This window comes from Odocoileus virginianus, chromosome 21 (assembly GCF_023699985.2).
Source record: "Odocoileus virginianus isolate 20LAN1187 ecotype Illinois chromosome 21, Ovbor_1.2, whole genome shotgun sequence".
Taxonomy (NCBI): Eukaryota; Metazoa; Chordata; class Mammalia; order Artiodactyla; family Cervidae; genus Odocoileus; species Odocoileus virginianus.
Window position 1 is genome coordinate 6,390,429 of NC_069694.1, and position 24,563 is coordinate 6,414,991.

The 24,563-nt window shown below is 49.7% G+C and overlaps 1 protein-coding gene across 13 annotated transcripts in view; it reads left to right on the forward strand.

Annotated features, from left to right (window-relative positions):
* APBB2 (amyloid beta precursor protein binding family B member 2) overlaps positions 1–24,563 on the forward strand; it is a 405,670-nt gene that overhangs the window by 319,125 nt on the left and 61,982 nt on the right. For all 13 annotated transcript variants that reach the window (XM_070451963.1, XM_070451967.1, XM_070451970.1 and 10 more), the window contains 2 exons: positions 16,774–16,920; positions 19,444–19,571. In XM_070451963.1, the coding sequence (XP_070308064.1) occupies positions 16,774–16,920; positions 19,444–19,571 (275 nt within the window). The remainder of the gene's footprint in view (positions 1–16,773; positions 16,921–19,443; positions 19,572–24,563) is intronic.

A 24,563-nucleotide genomic window follows, 5' to 3' on the forward strand; every position in this document is an offset into this window, starting at 1 on the left:
ATGGTTGCAGATATTTTGTTTCTTGGTGAGCAGTGCAATTTTTAAAAAACCTTTCTTCTAAGCCAACAATGAAAACTACAATCAGTCCCAATAATGATGATGAGTATAGCTTTTGCGTGCATGCTAAGTTGCTTCAGTCGTGTCTGACTCTTTGCATCCCCATGGACTGCAGCCTGCCAGGCTCCTCTGTCCATGGGATTTTGCAGGCAAGTATACTGGCGTGGGTTGCCATGCCCTCCTCCAGAGGATCTTCCCGACCGAGGGATCGAGCCTGCCTCTCTTGTGTCTCCTGCATTGCAGGCAGATTCCGCACCACGGAGCCACCAGGGGAGCTGGAGTGTGGCCTTTACCAGACACCAAATCCTGTGCGAAGCCTGTGTGACACATGTGAACTCATTCAACCCTCAGAGCGATCTTGTTCTGTGCTTGGGGCAGAGAAGACTGCAGAGCAAGCCTGTGCCTTCTTGTCATCTGTGTTACAGTGTGGGGGGGGGAGAGAGAAATAGCAAAAGACAGCAGTGTCCCAGCCCTGCCTAGGCCCGGGTCTCCAGCCCGCAGCCCAGAGGGTGCAGCCTGTCTCCTGACCTCAGGCTCTCTCTGCACTTCCTGTTGGATCAGCAACCCCTCTAGAGTTCACAGTCATCTTGCTTTCCCAGCAAGATAAAATGGCCAACTTTACATGCAGATCTTGGGTATTCATTATGGTTTTACTCTATGCTTACTCTGTAAATAAGGCTTCTCAACTCTGCAGCAGCAGAAATAAAATCAATAGTGTAAATCAACCATGTGGACCATACAACTCGCCTCTCGATCTTTTCCAAGACTCCCATAGGGGAGAACTAAAATATCATTCACACTCCTGGGGAAGAAGAATAGTTTCCCAGGAGTGAGGACATCTGCCACTTCTCTGCAGAAATAGGAACGGCTCCTGCCAGCCTCGCTGCTGGGCCTGGATGGGTGTGGGCTCTGACTCAGGCTCTGAGCGTGTGGGCTGTGAGCCGATGTTTACTGCCATAGACTCAGCTTCTGTTGGCATTCGAGTGTCTCCAGCAGCAGAAGTTCCCTTTTGTCCCACTGTCCCACCAGAAGAAGTTTCTGTGGTTACTGTCAGATCAAGGTTCTTAGAGATGTTTCGTGGCTACTCAGAGGTCTCCCGGGCCTTGGGTTGCAGCAGGCTGGGCCATCTGCAGGAGGGTATGACTGGGTGTTTGGCTGGTGGGATTGAAGGTGCTCTAGCTAGAAGGGTCAGGCAATAAGTTTAAGAAGTGCCCCCTTCTGCCCATATCCCACCTCCCTTTGTAAGAGATCCATTGTTTCATAGCATATTAGCAATCATCTTCTGTGGAAGCTTTTGAATTTTTGAGCGGTTGAAGTATGAGTTCTTGTCCAGGGTTGCTTGGATGAATGCAGGAATGGTCCCGGTCTCACTCTCCAAAGACTCAGCAGGCCTGCCCCGTGTCCGAGGACCCATCTCATGAGCCCGTCCCTGTAGGATCTCGGTGGTCTTCAGCTCAGAGTCAGGATTGGGATGGAGGGCCCGCATGACAGGGAGGCGTCCAGGTCCCACTGATGCCTAGAGGGGACGTGAGCACCACACACCGCTCTGGGACAGGACTCCCAGAGCTGCTGGGAGCCCAGGCTGTCAGTCAGGAAGCAGCTGGAGGCCCGGAGAGAAGGGCTGCAAACACAGCCGGGACTCAGGCTTCTCCTCGGTCCGTGTGTCCCGGAACCCTTGGATGTGGGCTGTGGTCTGCAGGGCTGTGTCCAGGCCCCACCAGGTAGTGAAGATGGGGCTCCTGTTAGACCAGTAAGGATGGATCGGACACTGGGCATGGATTAGCCTATGGAAGGATTGGCCCTCTGGTCTCAGAATGGAGGCATTTGGAGGCAAGTGATATCTGACCCTAGCTCACCTTACTGGCTAAATGGATATTTTTATATGACTTTTATGTTGGTGTTGGTGGTTTAGTTGCTAAGTCATGTCCGACTCTTGTGACCCTATGAACTGTAGCCTGCCAGACTCCTCTGTCCATGGGATTTCTCAGGCAAGAATACTGGAGTGGGTCGCCCTTTCCTTCTCCAGGGGATCTTCCAGACCCAGGGGACAAACCTGGGTCTCCTGCGTTGCAGGTGGATTCTTTACTGACTGAGCCACCAGGGGAGCCCTTAAGTCACCAGGCATGGCCTGGATCAGATCTGTTGAAAATTCAGAGATAATCATAATAATGATAGCTGACACATGGGACACTCACCGAGTGCCCTTCTAAGCACATCAGAGGTGTCGGTCCATTTACTGCTGCCGACATTCCTTAGGTCATACGACTGTCTTGTCTCCATTTTGCAGATGAGAAAGCCGCGTCACTCAAGAATTAAGTGGGGAGCTGGAATTCAGACATAGGTGCTCAGGCTTCAGAGTCCAGGCTCTACTTGCTCTGTGCTAGGCTCCCTGCCTCTGCACACACCGCCTTGAATTCTCACCAGCACCTGTGGGGTTATCCCTCCAAAGAGGCAGACACTTAGATCAATTAACTAGCCAAGGGAACAGCCAGAGAATAGCAGCCCAGACTTCCAGGCAGTTCCGTCGCTCTCTTGCCACCGTACTTCAGTCTGTCTCCAGCTCGAGTGTCTTCATTTGACAGATGTTTACTGAGCATGTAGCACATGTCAGGCCCTCTTTGGGGTGGCGGGCATTCAGAGGTCCACAGAAGGGGCTTGTTCTTGGAGGCCCTCCTATGGATGGATGCTCTGTTTCCAGAATAGCTGATGCAGGCAGTGGGGAGAGCCAGCCAGTCCCCAGATGTGTCCCTTTGCTGGCCTTCACTGCTGTGGTTTCCTCTTCTGAAAAGTCGGGACAGCACAGCAGTCTGCCTTGAGAACTCAGCCTCAGGTCGCACTGTGGCTGCTGCTTATTTACTGTGTGGTCCGGGGTGATTCTGCTTGGTTCTCCAGACTCCATTCTCACATGTAAAATAAAGAGCTGCTGCTCCGTAGGATTGTGAACACGTGTTGTGCTCCCTGTCATAAGCTATGAAGCGTTGCGAAAGTGATCTATAAATGTCAGGGCTGCCTTGCTTTCCCTGCCCAGCCCGGGCTCTTAATTTTATATATTAATGCAAAATACTCAGCACAGAGAAAGCACTGGCCAAGTGGTGACTGCTAGAAGGATGATGACGACTACATATAAATTTGTTGGATGCACTGTGCTTGCAGGTATGTTTAAATATGCACGTATATCCAATTTGTTCTGTGACATCGTGGAAACACTGGGCCAAATCTCCTGGTTGAACCCACCTCCACTCAACTTTTCCATTGATAAAAATAGGCCTCCAAATGCCAGGCTGGCTCCTGTGCGGGAAATGACTAATACAGTCAACTGTTTACGTATTGTATCACAGCCCGGAGGCCTGTGTCTCGCACTAGCCATCAATCTCCAAGGATCCTAGCCATTAGGATGTGGAAGCAGGTTCCTCTGCTTGCCTCTCTGCTCAGCCTGCGGTCAGCGGGTGGTCAGAACTGAGTGGATTTCCTCCAGAGGACGAATCGTCTTGTGAGCCAGGCTGAGCAACCCGTGAGACGTACACTTCTCTCCGTAAATGAGTAAATGGGCGTTCCGGTGTTTGTTTTTAAACGTACTTAAATTCCTCATAATGTCATAAGTCGCCCTGTTCAGCACTGGATTAGCGACCGTCACTGTGGACATCCCCAGGAGATGCTGGCCTGTCCTCGTCTGAAGGGACCTTTCCTGTGAGAGGAAGAGCGGGACCCCGGCGGCCTCGGCCCACACTGCTGCCCCCTCCCGCAGGTCGTCGCCGAGTCTGACCACCCTAGGACTTCCCAGAACACAGTGTGAGCAGCAGTCAGTGGCCTGGAGGGATGAGTCACCGTCATCAGGCAGTTGATTACGTTGTTTTTTTTCTTTTATCTCGGTGGAGACTCCTTACCCCCAGGGATCTGTGACCAGGCGATGGAGGGAGAGGGAGATGTGCGATGGTGCCCCCTGGCGGACAGTGTGAGCAAGAGCACCTAGACCGCCTCGGGACTTGCAGGGGGCTCCGCTAGACCTCTGAGCCGTCAGAGGCGGAGCCAGCTGGAAGCCATAAATCTAGGCCTGAGGGGGCTTGAGACCCTCATTCTCTGTTCAAGGAGGTTTCCCTTCTTCTCCGCGTGTTCCCGCCCTTGACTTCTCTGGGGCCTGTCAGAGCAGGACCAGGCCTCCTGACCTCTGGTATCAGCCTCCTCTAGCTGACCTAGGACTGAGATGGAGGGGCTGTGCCCAGGTGCACGCCTGGCGGGTTGTAGGCCCTCTCTGACGTCCGTGGGTGTAGAGTGAGGCATGCCTGACCCCCCTCCCTCTCGCCGCTTTAGGAAAACCAACATTGTTGCCGCTCCTAGGAGACAGCGTGGCGGCAGGAATTTGTTGGTACATAAACTGATGCTGAAGCTGAAACTCCAATACTCTGGCCACCTGATGCGAAGAACTGACTCATTGGAAAAGACCCTGATGCTGGGAAAGATTGAGGGCAGGAGGAGAAGGGGACGACAGAGGATGAGATGGTTGGATGGCATCACCGACTCAATGGACATGAGTTTCAGTAAAGTCTGGGAGTTGGCGATGGACAGGGAGGCCTGGTGTGCTGCAGTCCATGGGATCGCAAAGAGTCAGACACGACTGAGCAACTGAGCTGAACTGAAACTGGGGTTTGAATACCAGCTTCACTATATGCTATCTGGTCGCCTGAAGTTTATATACCACTGTATGAATCTACTCGGGCTCCTGTAACAAAATACCACATAGATCGAGTGTCTTAAACAACAGAAACTAGTTTTCTCACACTCTGCAGGCTCGAAGTCCACCGTTAAGGTGTTGGCAGATTTCATTTCTCCTGGAGCCTCTCTCCTTGGTTTGCAGACAACGGCATTCTTTCTGTGTGTCCTCACTTTCCTGGTGTCTCTTTTTCTTTTTATAAGGACACCAGTCCTACTGCATTAAGCCTACTTTATGATCTCATTTAATCTTAGTTACCTCTTTAACTGCCCTGTGTCCATATACAGCCACATTGGGCCTTAGAGCTTCAATATATGAATTCTCAGTTCAGTTCAGTTCAGTTGCTCATATCACGTATGACAGTTCAGTTCAGATGTTCAGTCACGTCCAACTCTGAGACCCCATGGACTGCAGCACGCCAGGCCTCCCTGTCCTTCACCAACTCCCGGAGTTTACTCAGACTCATGCCCATTGAGTCAGTGATGCCATCCAACCATCTCATCCTCTGTCGTCCCCTTCTCCTCCTGCCTTCAATCTTTCCCAGCATCAGGGTCTTTTCTAAAGAATCAGTTATTTGCATCAGGTGGCCAAAGTATTGGAGCTTCAGCATCAGTCCTTCCAATGAATATTCAGGACTGATCTCCTTCAGGATGGACTGGTTGGATCTCCTCGCAGTCCAAGGGACTCCCAAGAGTCTCCCAAGAGTCTTCTCCAACGCCACAGTTCAAAAGTATCAATTCTTCAGCGTTCATTTTTCTTTATGGTCCAACTCACATCCATACATGACTACTTGAAAAACCATAGCTTTGGATACAATTCAGTCCATAACAACCTCTCTGTGCCTTAATTTCCCCATCTGTAAAATAGGAATAGTAATAACATCTGTCTCATATGTTGCCATGAGTTGATTAAATATTGTAAAAGAAAGGGCCCCCACTCCCCCCCCACCCCCCCCCACACACACACATCTAACCCTGGTTCCTGACACAGAGTTCCTAAATCCTTTTCAGTTTCCTGGATGATAGTAATGTCTTTTGTTCTAATGATGTGATTCTACGTAGGCTCCTGGGTAGGGGCTGGTCACCAGAAAGACCAAGCCATGATTAGAAGCTTAGAAGAGGCGATAGAAAGGAAGTTAATGAACAGTCATGCCTATTGGATGACATTGCTATAAAAACCCCTAAAGTGCAAGGCTCAGAGAGCTTCTGAGCTGATCAACATGTGGAGGCGCTGGCACAGTGGCCTGATCCAGAGAGAGCCTGGGAACTCCATGCCCTCTCACATACCTTGTCCTCGTCTCCCTCGCATGTTCCTGAGTTACATACTTTTATAATAAACAGGTAATCTAGTAAGTAAACTTCCCCCAAGTTCTGTGAACCTCTCCAGCAAGTCAGACCTGATGAGGGGTCAGGGGAGTCTCCAGTTTGTAACTGCTTGGCTAGAAGCGCAGATGAGAACCTGGGCTTCGTGGTCGGTGTCTGAGGGGTGGCGTGGGGTGGGGGCAAGCAGCCTTGTGGGTCTGAGACCTCAGCCTGTGGATCTGACTGTCTAAGCAGCGGCCGTCAGGCTTGGGTGGAGTCGTGGCGCAGCCCTCTGTGTCGCAGAGACGCGCTCGGTGTGCAGCAGACCTCCTGCACGTCTGATGAGTGGATGGGTCAGAAGTGACGTGTTCTGTGTGGGTAGTGAGAGAGAAGTGGGTTTTCCCCACTCAGTATGTACGCACAGACACCATAATAAAGGCTGCATGTGACACTCCTGTCCCCCGCCTCAGTCCCCCTGCTCCCATCGCCTCCTCACCCCCACGTCACAAGTGTCAGCATTAGGTGTGATGACCAGAGTCAGACTTTGCAAAACGTTTTATGTAGCCTTAGACTTGCCAGGGTCCCTTTGGGAGTTTATTTCTTCTCAAAAACAGTGGAATAACTCATTTACTTGGTTGTGAGAATTAAACTAAATTGAATTAGATAACTAATAAAAAGTCTCTAACATAGGAGTGCAATAAATGGCAATTCCCTCCCTCACTCTGCAATCCCATTTAAACACTAGTGAGAATATCGCTCTTCAAGATAATCATACTTAGAAATATGTTAAAAGCATATGGATGTCATGATTTCATTGCTGTGTAAAAGTGCACATCTTCAGTGTTAAAAGCAAGACACGTTGGTTTCATGACTTCAGTGCTGCTCACATGTGTTTTAAGGAAAAAGTCGGAATCCAGCACAATAGTATTGTCCCATTCTCCAGCATGAGTCCGCCCCCACCCCCGCTTGAGGGGACAGGAGGAGGCCAGGCTGCAGCTCTGCCCATTTGAACTGGCTCATCTGCCAAAGAGACCACTCGGTAAGGAAGAATGGGGAGATTTTGCTTCCCCTGAGTAAGAGTGAGGATGCAAAGACAGCCCAGCAATGGTTGAATATTTAAAGTATTACGTGCAGAGTCAGATCTCAGCCCTGCCGCCCCGCTCCCCCCAAGTGTGACCTTCCCTTGAGCCTGCTCTTCAGCACATCCGTGGTTCAAACCTGGGTTCCCTTAAATCTCAGGACTCTTGCTTTCTCCGTGTGGTAGAGCGGTGAGTCAGCAAGCACTTTTTATAAAGCCGAGGGAGCCGTTGCAGAAGAGTCATCGCCGGCTGGAATGGCATCCAGAGGGGCGAAATCAGAGCTCGGGGCTTTGAAAGAATGCTTACGTTTTCATTTAAGGATTTAAAGTCACCGAAGCCTTAAAGCTCAGAAACCTGCATGACCCACGCTGTCCATGAGACGACTAAAGCCACCGCCTCTAAACCGCGGCACGTCTTTCCCCTCTTCTGTTAGATAGCTGAGCTCTGATTCCATCACTGTGCGTGCTCTGAGCATCTCCCGACTGTAGGGAAGGTGGTTGGTGTTCCTGCCCCTGACCTCGCAGGTCTCTGGAGTGTTTACTAGGGACGGAGCCTGCTATTTACTAGAGACGGAGGTGAGCTGGGCTGGGAACCCCCCTCCATGAACTGGCCCCTGGTAAGGGGTGGTGAGCAGGCAGGCAGGCAGAGAGGTGGGCGTTGTCGACGATGCTTCAGTGACAGGTCAGCTGTTGGTGCCTGGCCCGCTGTCGTCACCACGTGCGTGTTGGTCATTATGATGAGTGTCCACTTTGACAGCATACGCTGTCAGCATGGGGTGTTAGCATAGGGCGGATTTTTCCAGTAGGGTGATCTTGCTCTGAAAAGTAGGGAAGAGGGAGAGTTAAGTAAGCGGTGCTCGCGGGCCCGTGGCCCCAGGGGGCGGGTGTCTTGTTCTCTGCTCGATTGCTCTCCACGTTGCAGACAGTCTGGGGAGAAACAGCAGGAACAGCCGATGTGCTCACTGGGTCGGTGTCGAAATGCTCTTTGGGTCCTCCCTGGCTGCCCAGGCTGTCGCCAGGCTGAATAATGAATCAGGCTGACGCCTCGCTTCAGCGGATGGAGAACTAGGTCAGGCTCCACCCCAGTGTCCCCAGGCACCTCACTGGTGGGGCCCACCGAGGTGCTGAATTTAGGAAGCATTTCAGTGTTTCCAGGAAAACCAGTGGCAGGTGAAGCCCAATTTTGTTTCACCCTGTGTCCATAATGACAGTGGTCTACATTCCTATATATCATGACCACAAGCTCTGATTTGCTGACGACTTCCCTGTGTGTTATGGAAACCACAATCTAAGGAAGATATTTGGAACCCTGAAACGCCTGTGCATTTTTAGAACACGCTCTGCAAGTCATTTGAGGTCACAGCCCTTTCTTTATTACTGGCTGCCTTATTTCTCAGCAAAATCTGGACAGTCCTGTAAGCAAAAATCAGGTCCACGCTGTTTCTGATGCAGTAACTGGGGAGGAGAAGGGCAGGGGACAGTTCCAGATTCTTAGGGAAACATCCCAGGATGTAGGCTGTCAAACGTGATGACTACCTTACGGCAGCCACCAGTATGAAGTAAAATCGGATTCTCTCTCAGTTTCTCTGCAGGCTGTATGATTATTCAAAAGGTCCTTCCTCATAGTCACATACAACAAGGCTACATATATTGTTTTCCCACCTGACCCCAAGAACATAGATATAAACAGCCTCCGCAGAGCAGCTCTGCGTAGCTCAGGCAGCAGCAGGATCTCTATGTTCTCAGGATGCAGGCGAGATGGGCTTGAGTCCCTGTCTCACATCCTGCAAAGTTCATGGGTCCCCCCCCGCCAGTTCTGCCCGTTTCCTGGGCTTGTTTCTCTTCTGTGGACTCCCAGTGCTCCACTCTTGAGGGCTTTGCCACCATTCTCCTCTGCCAAGCATCTACCCAGGGCCGGAGTTCACCCTTCTCTTCATTCCTGACGATGTCAGCTATCTCTCTAGCAGGCTTTTGCTGGAGCACCAAGGATAATACAGAGGGGGCTTACGTTGCATCAGAAGTTAGTCACTGGTTTTCAAAACTGAGTGTTGGACTTCTTTCACCTTTATACGTCATTCAGGCACTGCCTGCCATTTCAGAACTTCCCCAGAGGCGCTCCAGCCCTTTCTCACTGGCCCTCCCCCATTTCCCTTTCTCCCCTAAATCCCTGATCCTTTCTCATGTAGAGCTGTCTGACCATTTTTCTCATCCACTTCTCAAAAAAAGAACTCAGATGCCAGCTACTCAGCTTTTTCTACCCTGAACACATGTTACCTTAATTGATGTCTTGATGAGTTGGGTACTCTGATTTCCAAACTCCTTGGGATTCTTTTAAAGTGCTTTATATTCCCAGACCCTTTGGACAGCTTTGGATCCTCTTTCAATTGCATGCAGACACACATGATTTTGGATGTATTTGTAGGAGATTTAGAACTTCTTAAAGCCCATCAGTGGATCTGCGGGGGTCCGTGGACTCTTAGGTGGGCTCATGAGATGATGGAACCTGGGGGCTTTCTTCCTCTCCTTCTCCCCATGCCTCGGGCCTCTCCCCATCCCCAGCCACCCACGGTATAGCTGTAGTGATGTTTGATCATAAGTTGGAAAAAATGAAACAGAATTGACTGACTGACTAGTGGTAGAATTCCCCAGTCCTGATGCTTTTGACTGGGCTTCCCAGGTGGATCAGTGGTCAAGAATCCACTTGGCATTGCAGAAGCTGAAGGAGACACAGGTTCCATCTCTGGGTCAGGAAGATCCCCTGGAGGAGGACATGGAAACCCACTGCAGTCTTCTTACCTGAAAAATGCTATGGGCAGAGGAGTCCGGAGGCTGCAGCCCACGGGGTCTCACAGAGGCCGACAGCTGAGCGACTCTGCACGCGCGTGACTCTTTAGAAAGGGATCAGGGGGCCTTCCTGTTCAGTGGCTGTCTGGTCTGACTCTGCGGCCCTTTGACTGTAGCCCACCAGGCTCCTCTGCCCGTGGGGCTTTTCAGGTAAACGGGAGGGGGCTGCCAGTTCCTCCAGGGGATCTTCCCAACCCAGGTATTGAACCTGCATCTTCTGTGTCTCCTGCATTGCACGTGGATTCTTCACCCCCTGAGCCAGAGACCTTGTGAAAACCCCAGCCACTTTTGAGCATCTGCTTTGGGCCAGGCCCTGCTCTTAGCCTAAGGCTTCCCGTTGGTCATGCCAGGACCCCCAGGCGGCGCACACCACCACCCTTACTGCAGCAGGTGAATAGACTGACGCGCACCAACATTCAGAACCTTGGCTCCAATCACACCGCCTATAGTAGCCAGTGTGGGGTTTGACCCCAAGTCAGCGACTTGAAAACCTCGGCCCTCAACCCCTGTCCCCGTCCCCTCCCCCCCGCACCACTGTGCCTCGCTCCTCGTGGTTCACGTCGGCAGAGCCGTGCGACCTCTGATGTCACAGCCAATGAATGCGCCCTTCCAGTTTCCTGAAATACTACTCAGAGCAGAGCGTTCAGCCTCTGAGGCTCACTGATGTGCCTCCCGTACTTGGCATATCACAGCTGTCAGAAAATCTCTGTTAGATGAGTAAGTCCGTCCATCCTGCGAGGCGAGGCTCAGTACCATGTCCTTCAGTAAGCTTCCCTCTCTCTGAGTTAAGACTCCCAGCACATGCGCGTGCCCCTCTGTCCCCATATTGCTCATTGCCACGCAGCAGATTCCTGCTTCATGTCTGCTCTACATCCTGCTCATTCCGCGTGTCTCCGGGAACCGGCAGGCGCTCAGTAAGCGTTTCCTGATGTGTATACACTGCGCAGTTGCTATCGTGCTGCAGAGTAACCTAGCTGAGTGGTCAGCTCTTCCAGTAAATGCGTATGCATTAGGGTTACCCTTGCGGTGTAAACTAAACTGTAGCCTTTCTCTTGGATTTTTTCTTAGTTTTTTTTCTTAGGTTTTTTCTCTTAGTTTTTTTTAATATGTATAATTTAGTGTTGCTGTCAGTTCTGGTGTCATTGACTTTTTTGTCATCATCCTTGAGTGCTCAGGCAGAGCATTAACTGTGTTCTGGGCGTCGAAGGCGCCGCTCCGTGGATTACGCTGGTCTGAGCGGCAGCACAGAGCCATGCACAGAGCCGGCTCAGCTGGCTGGAGGCGAGGCTTGCTCTGACTGTAACTCCATTGGCTCCCGTGCCCTCGTCTCTCCCCTCTGCCAGTTTCAGGCTCTCATCTTGCTTGTCCTTGTTAAAACTCCGGAGGAGGAGGAGGAGAAGGCCTGTGGGAGAAGGGAGGAGGACGTGAGAGGGTCTCCTGGAGCCAGAGAGAGAAGAAGGGAGCGTTTGCTGAGGCCTGCAGTGCCCTTTCCCTGAGCGTCCTTGCCCACTGTGGGTCTTCTGGTGCTCTGAGCCTAGTGTTACTGTCGTCTCCAGCTGAGGACGCGTGGGTTCCTGGAGGCTGAGCCACACCGCTGGGTCTCGAGGCGTGCAGACATGACTGACGGGCCCCAGAAGCCAAGGTTTGGCACTGTGTTCTTCCCCTCGACGTGTGTCCCAGGAAGAGGTTCTCCGCAGGCATCCGTCTCTGTTACTGGAGGACTCTAACAGAAGGCGACAGGGGATGTGTGTTTCCAGCAAGACACGACCGTTGGTGCAGGGGGGAGAGAGCAGGTGGGGGAGAAAGCAGCCCCAACCGAGAGCCGCATCCCTCCCGGTTCAGCCGTGACCTCGGTTCCCTAAACGCCCGTGATAACCGATGGCGGCAACGCGCACAGCAGCAGACTCTGCCCAGCCCATCCTCACAGTACGCGCAGGTTACTGTGAGACAGGGACTTCAGTGCCCTTGTTCTACAGGCGAGGAAACTGAGGCACAGAACCGTGAATGAGCATGCCCAAGATCACGCTTCGTAAGTGGCAGTCCTGAGATTTGAGCCTAGATCTGCCTTTTAGGATCAGCCGTGGGAACCAGCATGACAAGAAGTAAGGAAATTCTCCAAGTGTGGTCCCCAGACCTGCCACTTCAGCATCACCTGGGAGACTATTCCAAATGCAGGTTTGAGGGCCCTATGCTGGCCCACGGAATCAGAAACTGTGGGGATGGTGTCTGGTTTTCTCTGTTTTAACAGAGCCTTCTGAGTGTTTTAGCTATGGCTGACATCAGTTAAACTAGAAGAAATCTTTGAAATCCACACATAAAATGTATCGATAACATGATAAATGCTTATTGAGTTCTTATTATATGCCAGATATGCTAAAGGTCTTACCTATATTATCTCAGTCCAACAACAGTACTATAAAGTATAGGTACTATTATTCTTCCCATTTTACAGATAAAAAACTAAGTCTTAGAGACCGGCAGTGATTTCCCCAAAGTCACTAGCTGGTAGGTACAAAGTCGTGACTTGAATCCAGATCCTCCTGATCTAGATCTAGGTTACAGTCTGTACCCTGAACCATTCATGACTCATTTTTACCCTTTTGGTAAAGAGCTATTGAAGAATGAGCATCAGAGTACAAATGTTGACTTTTTTCTTCTTCAAAGTTTGAAAAAAGTGTTTAAACAGTCAAATTGGTTAGATATTTGATTACGTATTTGGGTTGGCTGTTTTGAGTTCCTCCTCTTCTGCGGGTGTTTATTTGGAAAGCTGATTATAGATTCATGATTTCCTGACTTTATGGGAAAGCGGTGGCGATGAACCTTGCTGGCCACACGGGGGCAGCACCAAGTCGCGCGCGTTGCTCTTTGCCGCTGGGCTCTGGGAGGAAATGGAGCCGGCTCCTTGGTGGGGCTTCTCCCGCGCGCGTCCACGTCCTCTTACTGTGGCCGTGGGGACCTGTGGTGGAGTTTTTCCCACCAGAAACTAAGTTACAACAGCCGAAGTATTGAATGCATACAGGAAATTAATTGTATTGTGAGGACTGTTGTCTTTTGAAATCCATGCATTCTTGGACTCAAAAGACAAAATAGCCGGTATTCTTTTTCACCTTCCTTAATGTTAATAAATTCTTTGAGTCTTCACAGACTGTAGGATTCTGTAATAGGCTGTATAAGAAGTGGGGAGATGTGTTCCTGGCTTCTAGTTTTAGGGCATAGCACCATCCCACAGTACCGCTGGTGTATTAGGGTATTATGCCCTGTACCCACCCCCCCAACACACACACACAGCCTGCCGTATTGAACCCATTTCCACCTGGGCGTATCTCATGCATATGATACATTCAAACCTCAGTCTCTGTGCCAGAGGGTGAATTCACTGGAATTTTGACTGGAGTGACTATAATTTGTTATGCAAACTAGGACACTTTCGAGAATAAAAGGAGCTGCTCTTAACGATTTTGCCAGAAAACAGACATAAACCAAAGCCATCCTGGGGGTCATTGGAACATGGGGGTCACGCTAGTTGCAGATCTCCCAGTCTCCTTTCATTTTCCCCTTGGCTGACTCCCTTCAAGGTGTGTGCGGCACTGTGGTCATTTGCACTTTCGCTCAGCAGTGCTCATGGTGTGTTTTCACCTGTACTATGTTGTTTTCTCCTCGTGAGAACCCTCTGAGGTAAGTATTGCTGTTAATCCCATTTTTGCAAATTAAAAAAATGAGACTTTGTAAGTTACACCGCCAAGATCACCGTACCTTTAAGTCAGAGCTAAAATTTTAATTTAGGCTGTCCTGCTCTTGGGCTGGGCTTCCTTGGTGATTCAGATGGTAAAAGAATCTGCCTGCCAGTGCAGGAGATGCGGTTCCATCCCTGGGTCAGGAAGAGCCCCTGGAGAAGGAAATCACTACCCGCTCCGGTCTTCTTGCCTGGAGAATTCCATGGATAGAGGAGCCTGGCAGGCTGTGGTCCATGGGGTTGCAAAGAGTCGGCCACGACGGAGCACACATGCTCTTGGGCCTGATACGCTCGCCTGTGCTGACCTCTCTGACGGTGCTCCTGGCCTCTCATGGGCCCCGCCCAGTTGGGCTCTGCTTCCCCAGCAGCACCTCGGGCATAGGGCAGAGCAGTAAGAGAGAGAGCCCAGAGGCCCGGCTGCCTGGGCCGGAAGCCTCAGTCCCCCATTTATCAGCCTTGCGCTTCACTCTCCCTCTTCTGTAGAATGGATGCAGTAACTTAGCATCAACCTGGTAGGGTTGAGGTGAGGAGTAAATGAGTAAATACCTATAAGATGACTTCTAGAACTCCCCTAAGGGTGGGACCTGGTTGCCAGTAGAACCCACTGGGTCCCAGGGGGTGGAAACTTTCAGTCCCATGCCCATCCCCAAGGAAGGGAGAGGAGCTGGAGGTTGAGTTCAGTCACCAGTGGCCTGTGATTTAACCAATCACGCCTATGTAATGAAGCCTCCGTAAGACCCGGAGGACAGGACTCAGAGAGTTTCCAGGCTGGAACGCGTGTGGAGGCGGGGAGAGTGGCCCCTGGGAAGCGCATGGGAGCTCGGCACACTTCCTCTGTACCTATCCTGTGCATCTCTTCCTTCTGGCTGTTCTTGAGTTGTGTCCTTTTATCTAACCCTCTGGGAGACAGCGGAGGACAGAGGAGCCTGGCGTGCTACAGTCCATGGGGTCACAAAGACACAACTTTGTGACCAAACAATTGCATCAGTGATCTAGTACATAAAATGTTTCTCTGAGTTCTGCTGGCCACTCTAGCAAATAAAGTGAACCCAGTGAGGACGGTCCAGCAGAACATTCAAGCTGTAGCTGGTTGGCTCAGGTGATAACAGGCTTGCAGTTGGCAAGTGAAGTTGGCAGGGGTGTGGGAGACGGGGTCTTGTAGGGCTGAGCCCTAAACCTGTGGGATCTGATGCTGTCTCCAGGTAGAGAGTGTCAGAATTGAGCTGAACTTTCAGACACCCTGCTGGTGACTGAGAACTGCTCTTTGGCGTAGAGGAAAACCTCCGCACATTTGGTGAAGGTGGAAAAGGTGAGATTTTCCATTATAAGGTGGTGCATAACAAGATCAAAATGGCAGATGGAAGCAGGGAGATTGTGGCATTGTGATTTTATTCACCAGGGACTATGTTGGGAGCCAACAAAGAAAAGTTACTGGGCTGCACGGCGCCACCTGCAGGAAGCAGAAAATGCGTATTTACAGGCATGGCCCTTGAAGTTGTTGGTCTTAATGAAACGTGGAGAGATGCGCTGTGGTGTCCTCCTGCGGCGTTTCTGACACGCCCACTCGCAGGATAAAGGGAGCAGGGCCTCAGAAGGAGCAGCCCCGGCTCCGGTAGCATCTTCCCCTTGGGCAGTGTTTCTCCCCCAGATACACACGCGCACGTGCACTGTGACGGCGTCTCCCAGAACCTTTCCCCAGGGCCCGGGGGCCTGAGTGCCTTTTGCAGTTGTTGGAGCAATGACCTTCTCTTTTTGGTGTTTCTGTAAGAGGCCTCACGGGCACCGTCAGTGTGCGGGAGCTGTTCCATTCCACATGGGGTCCACACCGGGGCCCAGGTACCTCTAGGACCTGAGGATCCACATTCTGTTAACGTTTTCAGTATTTTGGTGGGGTTTTTTTTTTTTTGAGAAAGTGATTAACAGTTCAGGAAGGAGGCACCCCATCTGGGAATAGGCGCTGAGACAGGGAAGGTTAAAGTAGCCTGAATGTGGCCACTTACGGACACTTCGCTGCATTTCTTCCTTCTGTCGTGAAGTGCAGTTTTGGAAGCTTCAGAAGATGCTGAGAGGCAGCCTGCTGGCTCCACAGGGGTCTGGCACCTTGCTTGCCCCTCCTGTTCTGGGCACGTGGCCTCCTCCGTTGATGTGCAGCTCAGGAGGGGACCTGCATCACAGGTTGCCGTGAGAGAGTGCAGTTCCAGCCACCTGGTAGCCCTGGCGATTAACAGCTAGATAGCTGCTGCATCCAAATTGCCCTCATATGTCCCGTGAACTTCTCTGTAAATTTTTGGATTTTTTATTTGTTGCAACATGCATGTGATACTTTCCATATTTAAAAAAAAATTGAATACCTGAACTTAATTTTAAAAAGAAGATGAGGAGCATGATCTCACGTTGAATACCTCTAAATGATAAAAGAATAAATTGCATTTGTGCTCTGTTTTCTTACAGGTTAATTATTCTGTAGACTTTTAAGGATTTGGTGCTAATAACAAACACTGAGATTTGTTATGGTGAACGCACACCCCCACCCTCTGTTTTCCTTCATTTCTGGATATTAGAGAATACATTTTGCCCCATTGGAAACAAATGCCAAACATGTATTTAATTCTTTCTCCCTTCTATCACCTTTTCCTAGGTGCTTAGCAAGTAACAAATCTCATAGAGGTTACTCCTTGTGAGAACCCTCTGAGGTTCTTACTATTGAAAAATCCTGCCTGATACTAGATAAAAGATACTGATACTGCCAGATACTAGAAAAAAGAGCTTACAAATGCTGAAACCCATTAGCCCTATCATTCTACTTCTAATAATTGGTTCTAAGAAAAACACTGAACACACACACAGAAAGGTAGGCAAGAATATAGTTACTACTACATTTTTTAGTAGTAAAAAAGAGCCACAATTAAATTTTTCTGCAGCCAAGAATTAGTTATTAAATTAGATGATTGAACGTTTTGTAGTCACTGAAGACACATTAAGCGCATTTTGTCGAGGATCTTGGGCTCCGTGTGGCCAGCAAGTAATCTCTGGTTCTCTGGTCTCCTCCTAGTGTTTCGCTGTGCGCTCTCTGGGGTGGGTGGAGATGGCAGAGGAGGACCTCGCTCCCGGCAAGAGCAGCGTTGCCGTCAACAACTGCATCAGACAGCTTTCCTACTGCAAAAATGACATCCGAGATACAGTCGGCATCTGGGGAGAGGTAAGTTACGGGGGAAGTCACTCATGTCGGACTTGCTTGCATTCCTGCTGTGCCTCATGAAACCCCAGAGCCCTAAGAGCTGAGAGACACAGTACTGAGGAGTGCTGAAGGCGTTTATCGGGTACCGGGGATATTCCATGCTCAGCCAACCATTCGCTGTTTAGGTTATCAGCCAGCAGTGGTCCCTGGTTCTGTCCTGTAACATGGAGATTGTTGGTAGGGTTGACTGATGAAGACGGCCTCTGTTGCCTTTGTGAGGACCCAAGGAAATGCACTGTGTGTGTGTGTGTGTGGCAGGGAGGGGTGGCGTGGATTTGATCTCCCTGTGGGTCACGTCCTACAGAACATATTTAACATGGGTGACAATGTCAGCCCAAACCCTTTTAGAGTCTCTCAGCACCATTGAGGTATTTTCCAGGAAGCCGCTGCCGGAGAAGTGGTTACCGGGCAGGAATTACGCTGGGGGCCACTCCCCACTGCGTCTGGCTGCAGATTTCTCTTAGGCTGCAGCCAGTGACCCAGGTCCTGGTGGGAAAGGACAAAGAGAGACGGAAAAGGCTCCAGAGATTCCCAGTCAGCTCTCAGTTACCTGAAAGCACGTCGCCTGGTTGGCCCCCGGGGGCCCCAGGACCTGCCCTGCTCACGGGGCCCCAGCTCCTCAGGACTCAGTGGTGACGCAGCTCCTGAGCACGTGGCAGCCCTCAGCTGAAGGCGGGAAGAAGGGGGCCTGGCCTGCACTGGGGGGACAGGGTGGGGGACTGCAGCCCTCCCTCGAGCTTGGCCTGTCCTCTTGGCGCTGCCAACCATCGCTTAACTGCTCACCGGCTACCCAGCCTCCGCGAGGTGCTGGGAGGCAGAATCTCTCCAGGACCTGCCTCTCAGTCCTGATTAATCTACAGGCTGGTTAATTAGCAGCTGGCTCTTTGCCCAGGGCCTGGACACAACTGTGACCTTAATGTGTCCGTAGAAAGAAACCCTGCCCACAGCAAGTCACGTGAGCTGCAGTTCCCCCAAAACCCACTGGGGGCCGCTTCAGGTCGGAGGCGGCCTGCTGTCTGTTGCCCCAGGCGCTGTAGGGTCTGCAGGTACGACAGCCTGCACAAGTTTATTTACCGCCCGTGCTCTCGCCTGGAAGTGGCTCTCTTCCCCTTTCGGAAGATTTCCAATCATCCTGGATCTCAGTTGCAGACGCTTGGCTTAACTAAACCCTGATGGGCGGAGGCATTGCAACACCCACGTCTGCCACCCCCGCGGCAGAGCTTATGTTCACTCTGAGAACCCGTGATGGGACATCGTTCTTAAAACCCAGACCAAGGAGCAGGTTTTCTGTCCTGCTTTGGAATTTGAAGATCGGCCAAGAAGCCTCACCATTCTTTCCCGCCAGACTGTCCTGGTGGAGAAGAAAGTGGTAACCCACTCCAGGATTCCTGCCTGGAGAATCCCCATGGACGGAGGGGCCTGGCAGGCTCCAGTCCAGGGGGTCACGAAGAGCTGGACATGACTGAAGCGACTCAGCCTCGCATAGCGTAGCCTAGACCTCCCTGGCATCCACGCCTTAGCATCTGGGCTGACCGTGACCTTCAGTGGACACAGCCTTTCTGTCAGGCAGCAAACATTTAATAATTTCTTAAAATGCCTGCGGGTTTGCAAGGGGAATGAAGTTGGATAGGCTAGTGTTCCTGCCCTCAAAGAGCCATTCGTATGTGGGGAGACAGGAGACTAGAACCTGAACAGTGATGCTGGAAACCTCCTCCTCCCGTGTTGGTATCACCGCAGCACCGCCCCCACCCTCCCTGTGGCTAAAGGCGTCTCGGCCTCTGTGTCGGACCATAAGCAAGTCACTTGGCCTGTGAGCCTCAGTTTCCCCATCTGCTAATTGGAGATAATAACACAGCAAGCTCTGAGGCAAGTGAGAGCGTTCATGAGCCAAGGAGCCTGAAGCGTGTGCTGTAACATCTGAGATGTCACAAAGGCACATCAGCATTAGCTCCTGAAGCCCCGAGAAGTGTCGCCAAGCCGTGCCTGCTGTTTACCGGGCAGATCACACAGATCAGAGGTGGTGTAAGAGCTGAGAAGAAACAGCCCTTGTTGTGGGTCCAGGAAGGCTATCATGGGGACGGCTGGTAGGGTCTGGGCAGAGGGGAAGGAATGGGGACAGAGGCTACAAGAGGCCGGCCGACCCGGAGTTAGTCAGAGACCAGACTCCAGGGAACCTGCCATTAGCCTGTTTTCTTAGAGTAAAGATTCAAAGTGTAAATAATTAAAAATAAGAGCCAGCTCAAAAGCAGGCTAGGGACACATTTCAGAGGATTTGTAGAAGGAGAGAGAAATTGGGCATGTGAGGGGAAGATGAAGGATTTATAAATATTTTAATCAGGAGAGGATGTTTGTCCCTTAAAAAACAAATTTCAGACCCAGGGGGCGATATTTTGATCGTTGAACCGACATCCCTTGGTAGCCACAATCGTCCTGAGGATGCACAGCTTTGTGCAGAAGGTAAGCAGTCTTCTCGTTGAATCCCAGGGGAAGGACATGTACCTGGTCCTGGAGAACGACACGCTGAGCCTGGTGGACCCCATGGACCGCAGCGTGCTCCACGCCCAGCCCATCGTCAGCATCCGCGTGTGGGGCGTGGGCCGCGACAACGGCCGGTGAGTGCCCCACGCGTCCTGTGTCACCTCGCCGGGTGGCCCAGTTTCAGCGCCAGCGTGGAGCCTTGCTGTTGCTGCACGTCGGTGCATGAAACGTGACAGTGAGCTCTCCGCAGAAATGTAGAGTGAAGGCACATCTCTCTCCCAGCCTCCTAAACCAGCTGCTTCCGCTCCCGGTCTCCGTCCCTCAGGCCCTTTTCAGCTCTGGGCCCCGCCTCTGGTTCTGCACGGTTCTCCACCTCCCATCCCATCCAAGTTCCCAGCTCATCCAGGCTCTCGGAACTCTGACCTGGTTTTTTTCCTCTTCTCTGCAGTCCGTTTTAGAGTCGAGTCTCAGCTATTTCAGATGCTCTGCTCTTGGTATTTTCTTTGGAGAGGGCTTGTTGGAAGGGAGAGGTTGAACCGCCTCTAACCACAAGCTATATTTTTTTTAATTACTCTATTGAAGTATAGTTGATTTATAGTGATGTGTTCATTTCTGCCATATAGCAGAGTGATTCAGTAACACGTGTGTGATTTTCATATTCTTTCCATTGTGATTTATCACAGGATATCGAATATAGTTCCCTGTGCTATGCAGTAGAACCTTGTTTATCCAGATCACAAGCTTTAGGTCATTAACTCATGCTTATCAGGAACTCCTGGAGTTTGAAGTTGGCTGAACGTTTTTAACATTTGAAATGTCTGGTCAAACCAACATTCCATTCAATGTGTAATTTTTCTGAAATTCTAGTGAATGTTTGTCATTTCAAGCAAGTACTTCTTACTTAGATGTGCTGTGAATCTTTTTGTTCTCCAGAGTGACTGGAAACAGGGAACTTCTGGTTTTCAAGTACCTGTTCTAAGTAATAAAGTGGCTGGTATCACAGACATCAGACTTTGATACTTTATTAAGTAAATTAGGCTGCATGAAATGCATCTAACTCTTGAATTATAATTAATCTTTGGCAACTCTCAAGGTGCCTGCAGATCTCCTAGCATTTAGGGACAAGCTGTAGGATGATTTATTACTTGGTTGAAAATGGACAAGAGCATTGCGGAAGCTGGTGAAATCCCCAGACGACAGAACCTGACTCCATCCCTGGGTTTTCTGGTTTATTGGGTTGTGTGGTCCTCTAGGGGGTTCAGCCTTGACTTCACCCAGCCTCGGGCAGTAGCAAATTCAGTAGTGTTTTGATTCAGTTCCAAGTGCTAAGCCTGAAAGGAAAATGGATAAGCATTCATCAAAGAACAAGCATTTTTGCTGGAACCAGACATAGAAATGGTCACAAGAGAGAGAGATGGAGTGTCCTTTGATGGCTGATTGGATAAACCTTCCTGGGAGCATAGCTGTATCTTTGAGCATTTGTAACAGTGATGAACAGTGACAGCGGTACCAGGTGCTTTGAAGGGAGTGAGTAGCTAGATTATGCATCCACACCTGTCATTCACTTGCTTGGCAGAGCTGGAGCACTGAAATTAAAGGAAAATACATGATGATGTTTGTACATATTCAAAACCGTTTAGCCTTGATGGAAGAGTGTAAGATGCTTGATCCCTCCCTACACTTCCTATCCTCCATGTTTGTTTTTAAGACAGGAGCCAAGGTGAAGATCATTGTATGCATGTCCAACTGGATGGGGCTGTGTTTTCTTAAGGTTGGCTTGTGAGTGGATTTCATCAATGAGGTTTTCAGGTCACCCCACCTCTTTAAGGCCAGATGCTGTCTGTTCAGGGTGAAAAATATGATTCGAATTCCAGTGGATAGAATTATTCCAGCCATGGGTTCAGCTTCTCTCGTGTGTTAAATGGGGATGATAATAAGGACCACACAGCATGCGTATGTTTGTGCCTGTGTGTATGTATAGTAATTGGCATGGTGATGGGGATATAGAAAATGCTTAATGCATGTTAGCTTTGATTTGTTAAAGCAACATCCACTCGGAGAGAGAGCTAATTACATGGTTTCCTTTCAAAGACAGAGAGGGTGAGGGAGGGATCAGACCTCAGGGAGGTTTTGAGTGCAGTTTATCATTTGATAACAGAGGGCCAGAGGCTGTTCTAGATGCTGTGTTCAGTTGTCCTACAAAGCGGAAAGAACTCCCCACCACTCCACTGTACCCAATGATACAGGTATAAATTAGGTTACCTAGCCTTGGTTATGTTTCTGAAATGTGCACTGAGTTACTCATGGTTTTTAAACCCCTTCTTGTTTTTACTCAATGTTAGCAGGTAAGTGTAATTTAGAAATACACTGAGGGTTCCACATTAGCTTTCAGGACCTCAGAAGCTCCTGCGTTGGTTGGGGGCCGTTGAGCTGGGCTGCTTTTAGAAGCAGTAAATAAAAAACATGTCTGTCAGGGAAAGTTTCAGTTTCTCCCCATTGCAGTTTTCATTCTCTGAAAGAAGGGACCTCTGTATTCCTGATTATTATTCTTTTTTTTTAAAGATACTTGGTTTTGCTTTTGATTCCTTTTTTTCTTTTTTTCCTTTACAGCAATTTACAAGAGCAAATTCAATTTGTAATGCTGCGAAGGGACTTACACTTTGCATGAATAAAACATAAAAGTGTTTGATTTTGCTTGCAAAAACAAGTCCATTTCGAATTCTCTTTTGTAACTTCCCTTGCTGAGAAAATGGAATCTCTTAGGGGATTTCTTGATGTGGTTAAAGTGAATATGAAAAGTATGTATACCAGAGGCATGAAGGGCAGTTTCTCTTGAAATTCTGAGTGCTTCACTGAGCCATGTAATTTCAGAATTTATAAAGTTATTTGGGGTTTAGCATTTTCTTAAGGCTTTCAAGTGGGTTTGGTTTGGCTCTGCAGAAATTCCTTATGGAGGAAGTCTACTTTGGTAAGGCGGTGATCCAGCCGTGACACCCCCTGCTGATCCCTCAGGTTGATTCAGAGCAGCCTCTTATTATGATTAGCTAAGAAGTCTCCTTGGCACCCAGGGTGTCAGTGGTTGCTGGACGGGGCTGAAGTTTTTGTCTTGTTCTTGAGACTCTTGCCAGCCTTAAGTACGGTGCTTCTTGGAGTCCATTTGCATGACGCTCAGACGCTCGGTCATGTCCAATTCTTTGCGACCCCATGGACTGTAGCCCACCAGACTCCTTTGTCCATGGTATTTCCCAGGCAAGAATACTGGAGTGGGTTGCCATTTCCTTCTCCAGGGGATCTTCCTGACCCAGGGATTGAACCCATACCTCTTTATGTCTCCTGCAGTGGCAGGCAGATTCCTTGCCACTAGTATCACCTGGGAAGCACGATTACTAGGCAGAGGGAGGCCTCCCTCCTCTTTCTTGACTGTTCTATACTTTGGTTCTTTTTGACCACAGTGAAATAAATGTTAAGGCTCCCAGAGGCGCAGACTGGGGAAAGGGGTTTCACAAAGAGCCCTGTATTTCCAATCAAAGTTGGAACTGCAGCCCCAGGGGGCACTCAGATAGACCTGCTCCCGTGGGGAGGCTGTCCCCATCTGTACCTGAGTCATAGAGCTGGCATTTTGCCTCCAGGGACTGGAGCAGGCGACCCCAGTGACACCTTGCATCTTGTTTCTGTGGACCTACAGGCTTCTCTTCCAAGGATGGGTTGGGAGGGACTTAACAGTTTCAGGGGCTCTGCCAATCCTGGCCACAGCTCTCCTGTTTACTCACTGGGCCCTGGGAGAAAGCACGCTCCTCGTTCATGTAAAGAGGTGTCAGCAGCAAGCAGACACAACTTCTGAACACAGGAGACTTGAGACAGGGACTCTCCTCGCCTCTTGTGGCAGGTCTAGGAAGGGGCGCACAGATCCTCTGGGTGTTGCCGATAGTCTGCTAGTCCCGTTTGTTTCCCACGAGAAAGAAAAGTGGTATAGCTGCAGGGTTTCAGACCCCATGAGTGGGATTTTCCAGGTCGTGTAGCATGGAGTGCTAATCAGGTCAGATGTTCATAGACTTCCCTTGAAATGGGGAGAAAAAGGCTCTAGAGTCAGTTGGAAGAGTGTGTTAAACCAAGTGTGACAAGCCCCTTTGCTCTGGACCCTCTCACAGGTTCTCCTGTGCCTATGTGGACTAGGACTCTTTTCTTCATGGAAATGTCATCACATGGAACACACTTTAGGAAATGCTGCTCTGGTCAATAAACTTGTTAATTTAAATTAGTGGCAATGGGGAGGGGGATCGGGATGGGGAATACATGTAACTCCATGGCTGATTGATGTCAATGTATGACAAAACCCACTGAAATTTTGTGAAGTAATTAGCCTCCAACTAATAAAAATAAGTGAAAAAAGAATATAAATAAAAAAATAAATTAGTGGCAATGCTAGGTCGCTATTTTTGTCTTTAGGAAGAATTGGAATTCCTTGTAATAAATAACTGTTGTACGTGGAGACCCCCACTGGGCCTGCTCTAAGGAAATAAAATTCCTTCCTGGTTAACAGCGACCCTCGCAGCCATTGGGCCCAAGCTCTTTTTACAAAGCACTTTCTTCTGCAGGTTGAATCTCAGCCCTGAGATGCTGTTTGTGTTTATAGCTTCTATAGCAGAACCTCTCTTCTGAGAGTGTGTTTTATGCATCTTTTTTCTCTTTTGGATGAACAATTTTTACCTTGTGATAGATTATTCATAAATTTTCAAATGTTTATCTTTGGCTTAACTGTTTGATCTAGTTAAGATCTCAGGGAACTTTTATCTAAATAACATAGTAAGTCTCAAGTGCACTGAGTATTTTTTTTTTTTCATTTTCTCTTCTCTTGGGATATTTCCAGCTGGTTTTATCCACCAAGCTCCTGGCTTAAGTTGCTTTAGAAGTCCTTCACCACACAGAGTTCGTGTTTTTGTTTTCCTGCCAGCAGTTGTTTTGTGTTGATTCTTCTGAAAAATGCTACTTAATTTCGAGACTTGGGGTGGGATGGGGTTGGGGGCTGATGCATGGGGCATCCTGACTGTAAATTAGTTAAAATATGTAAAACTGTAATTTACAGGCTTTTAAATGTAAAAGATGGCTGAGTAACCACTGTCTTTAAA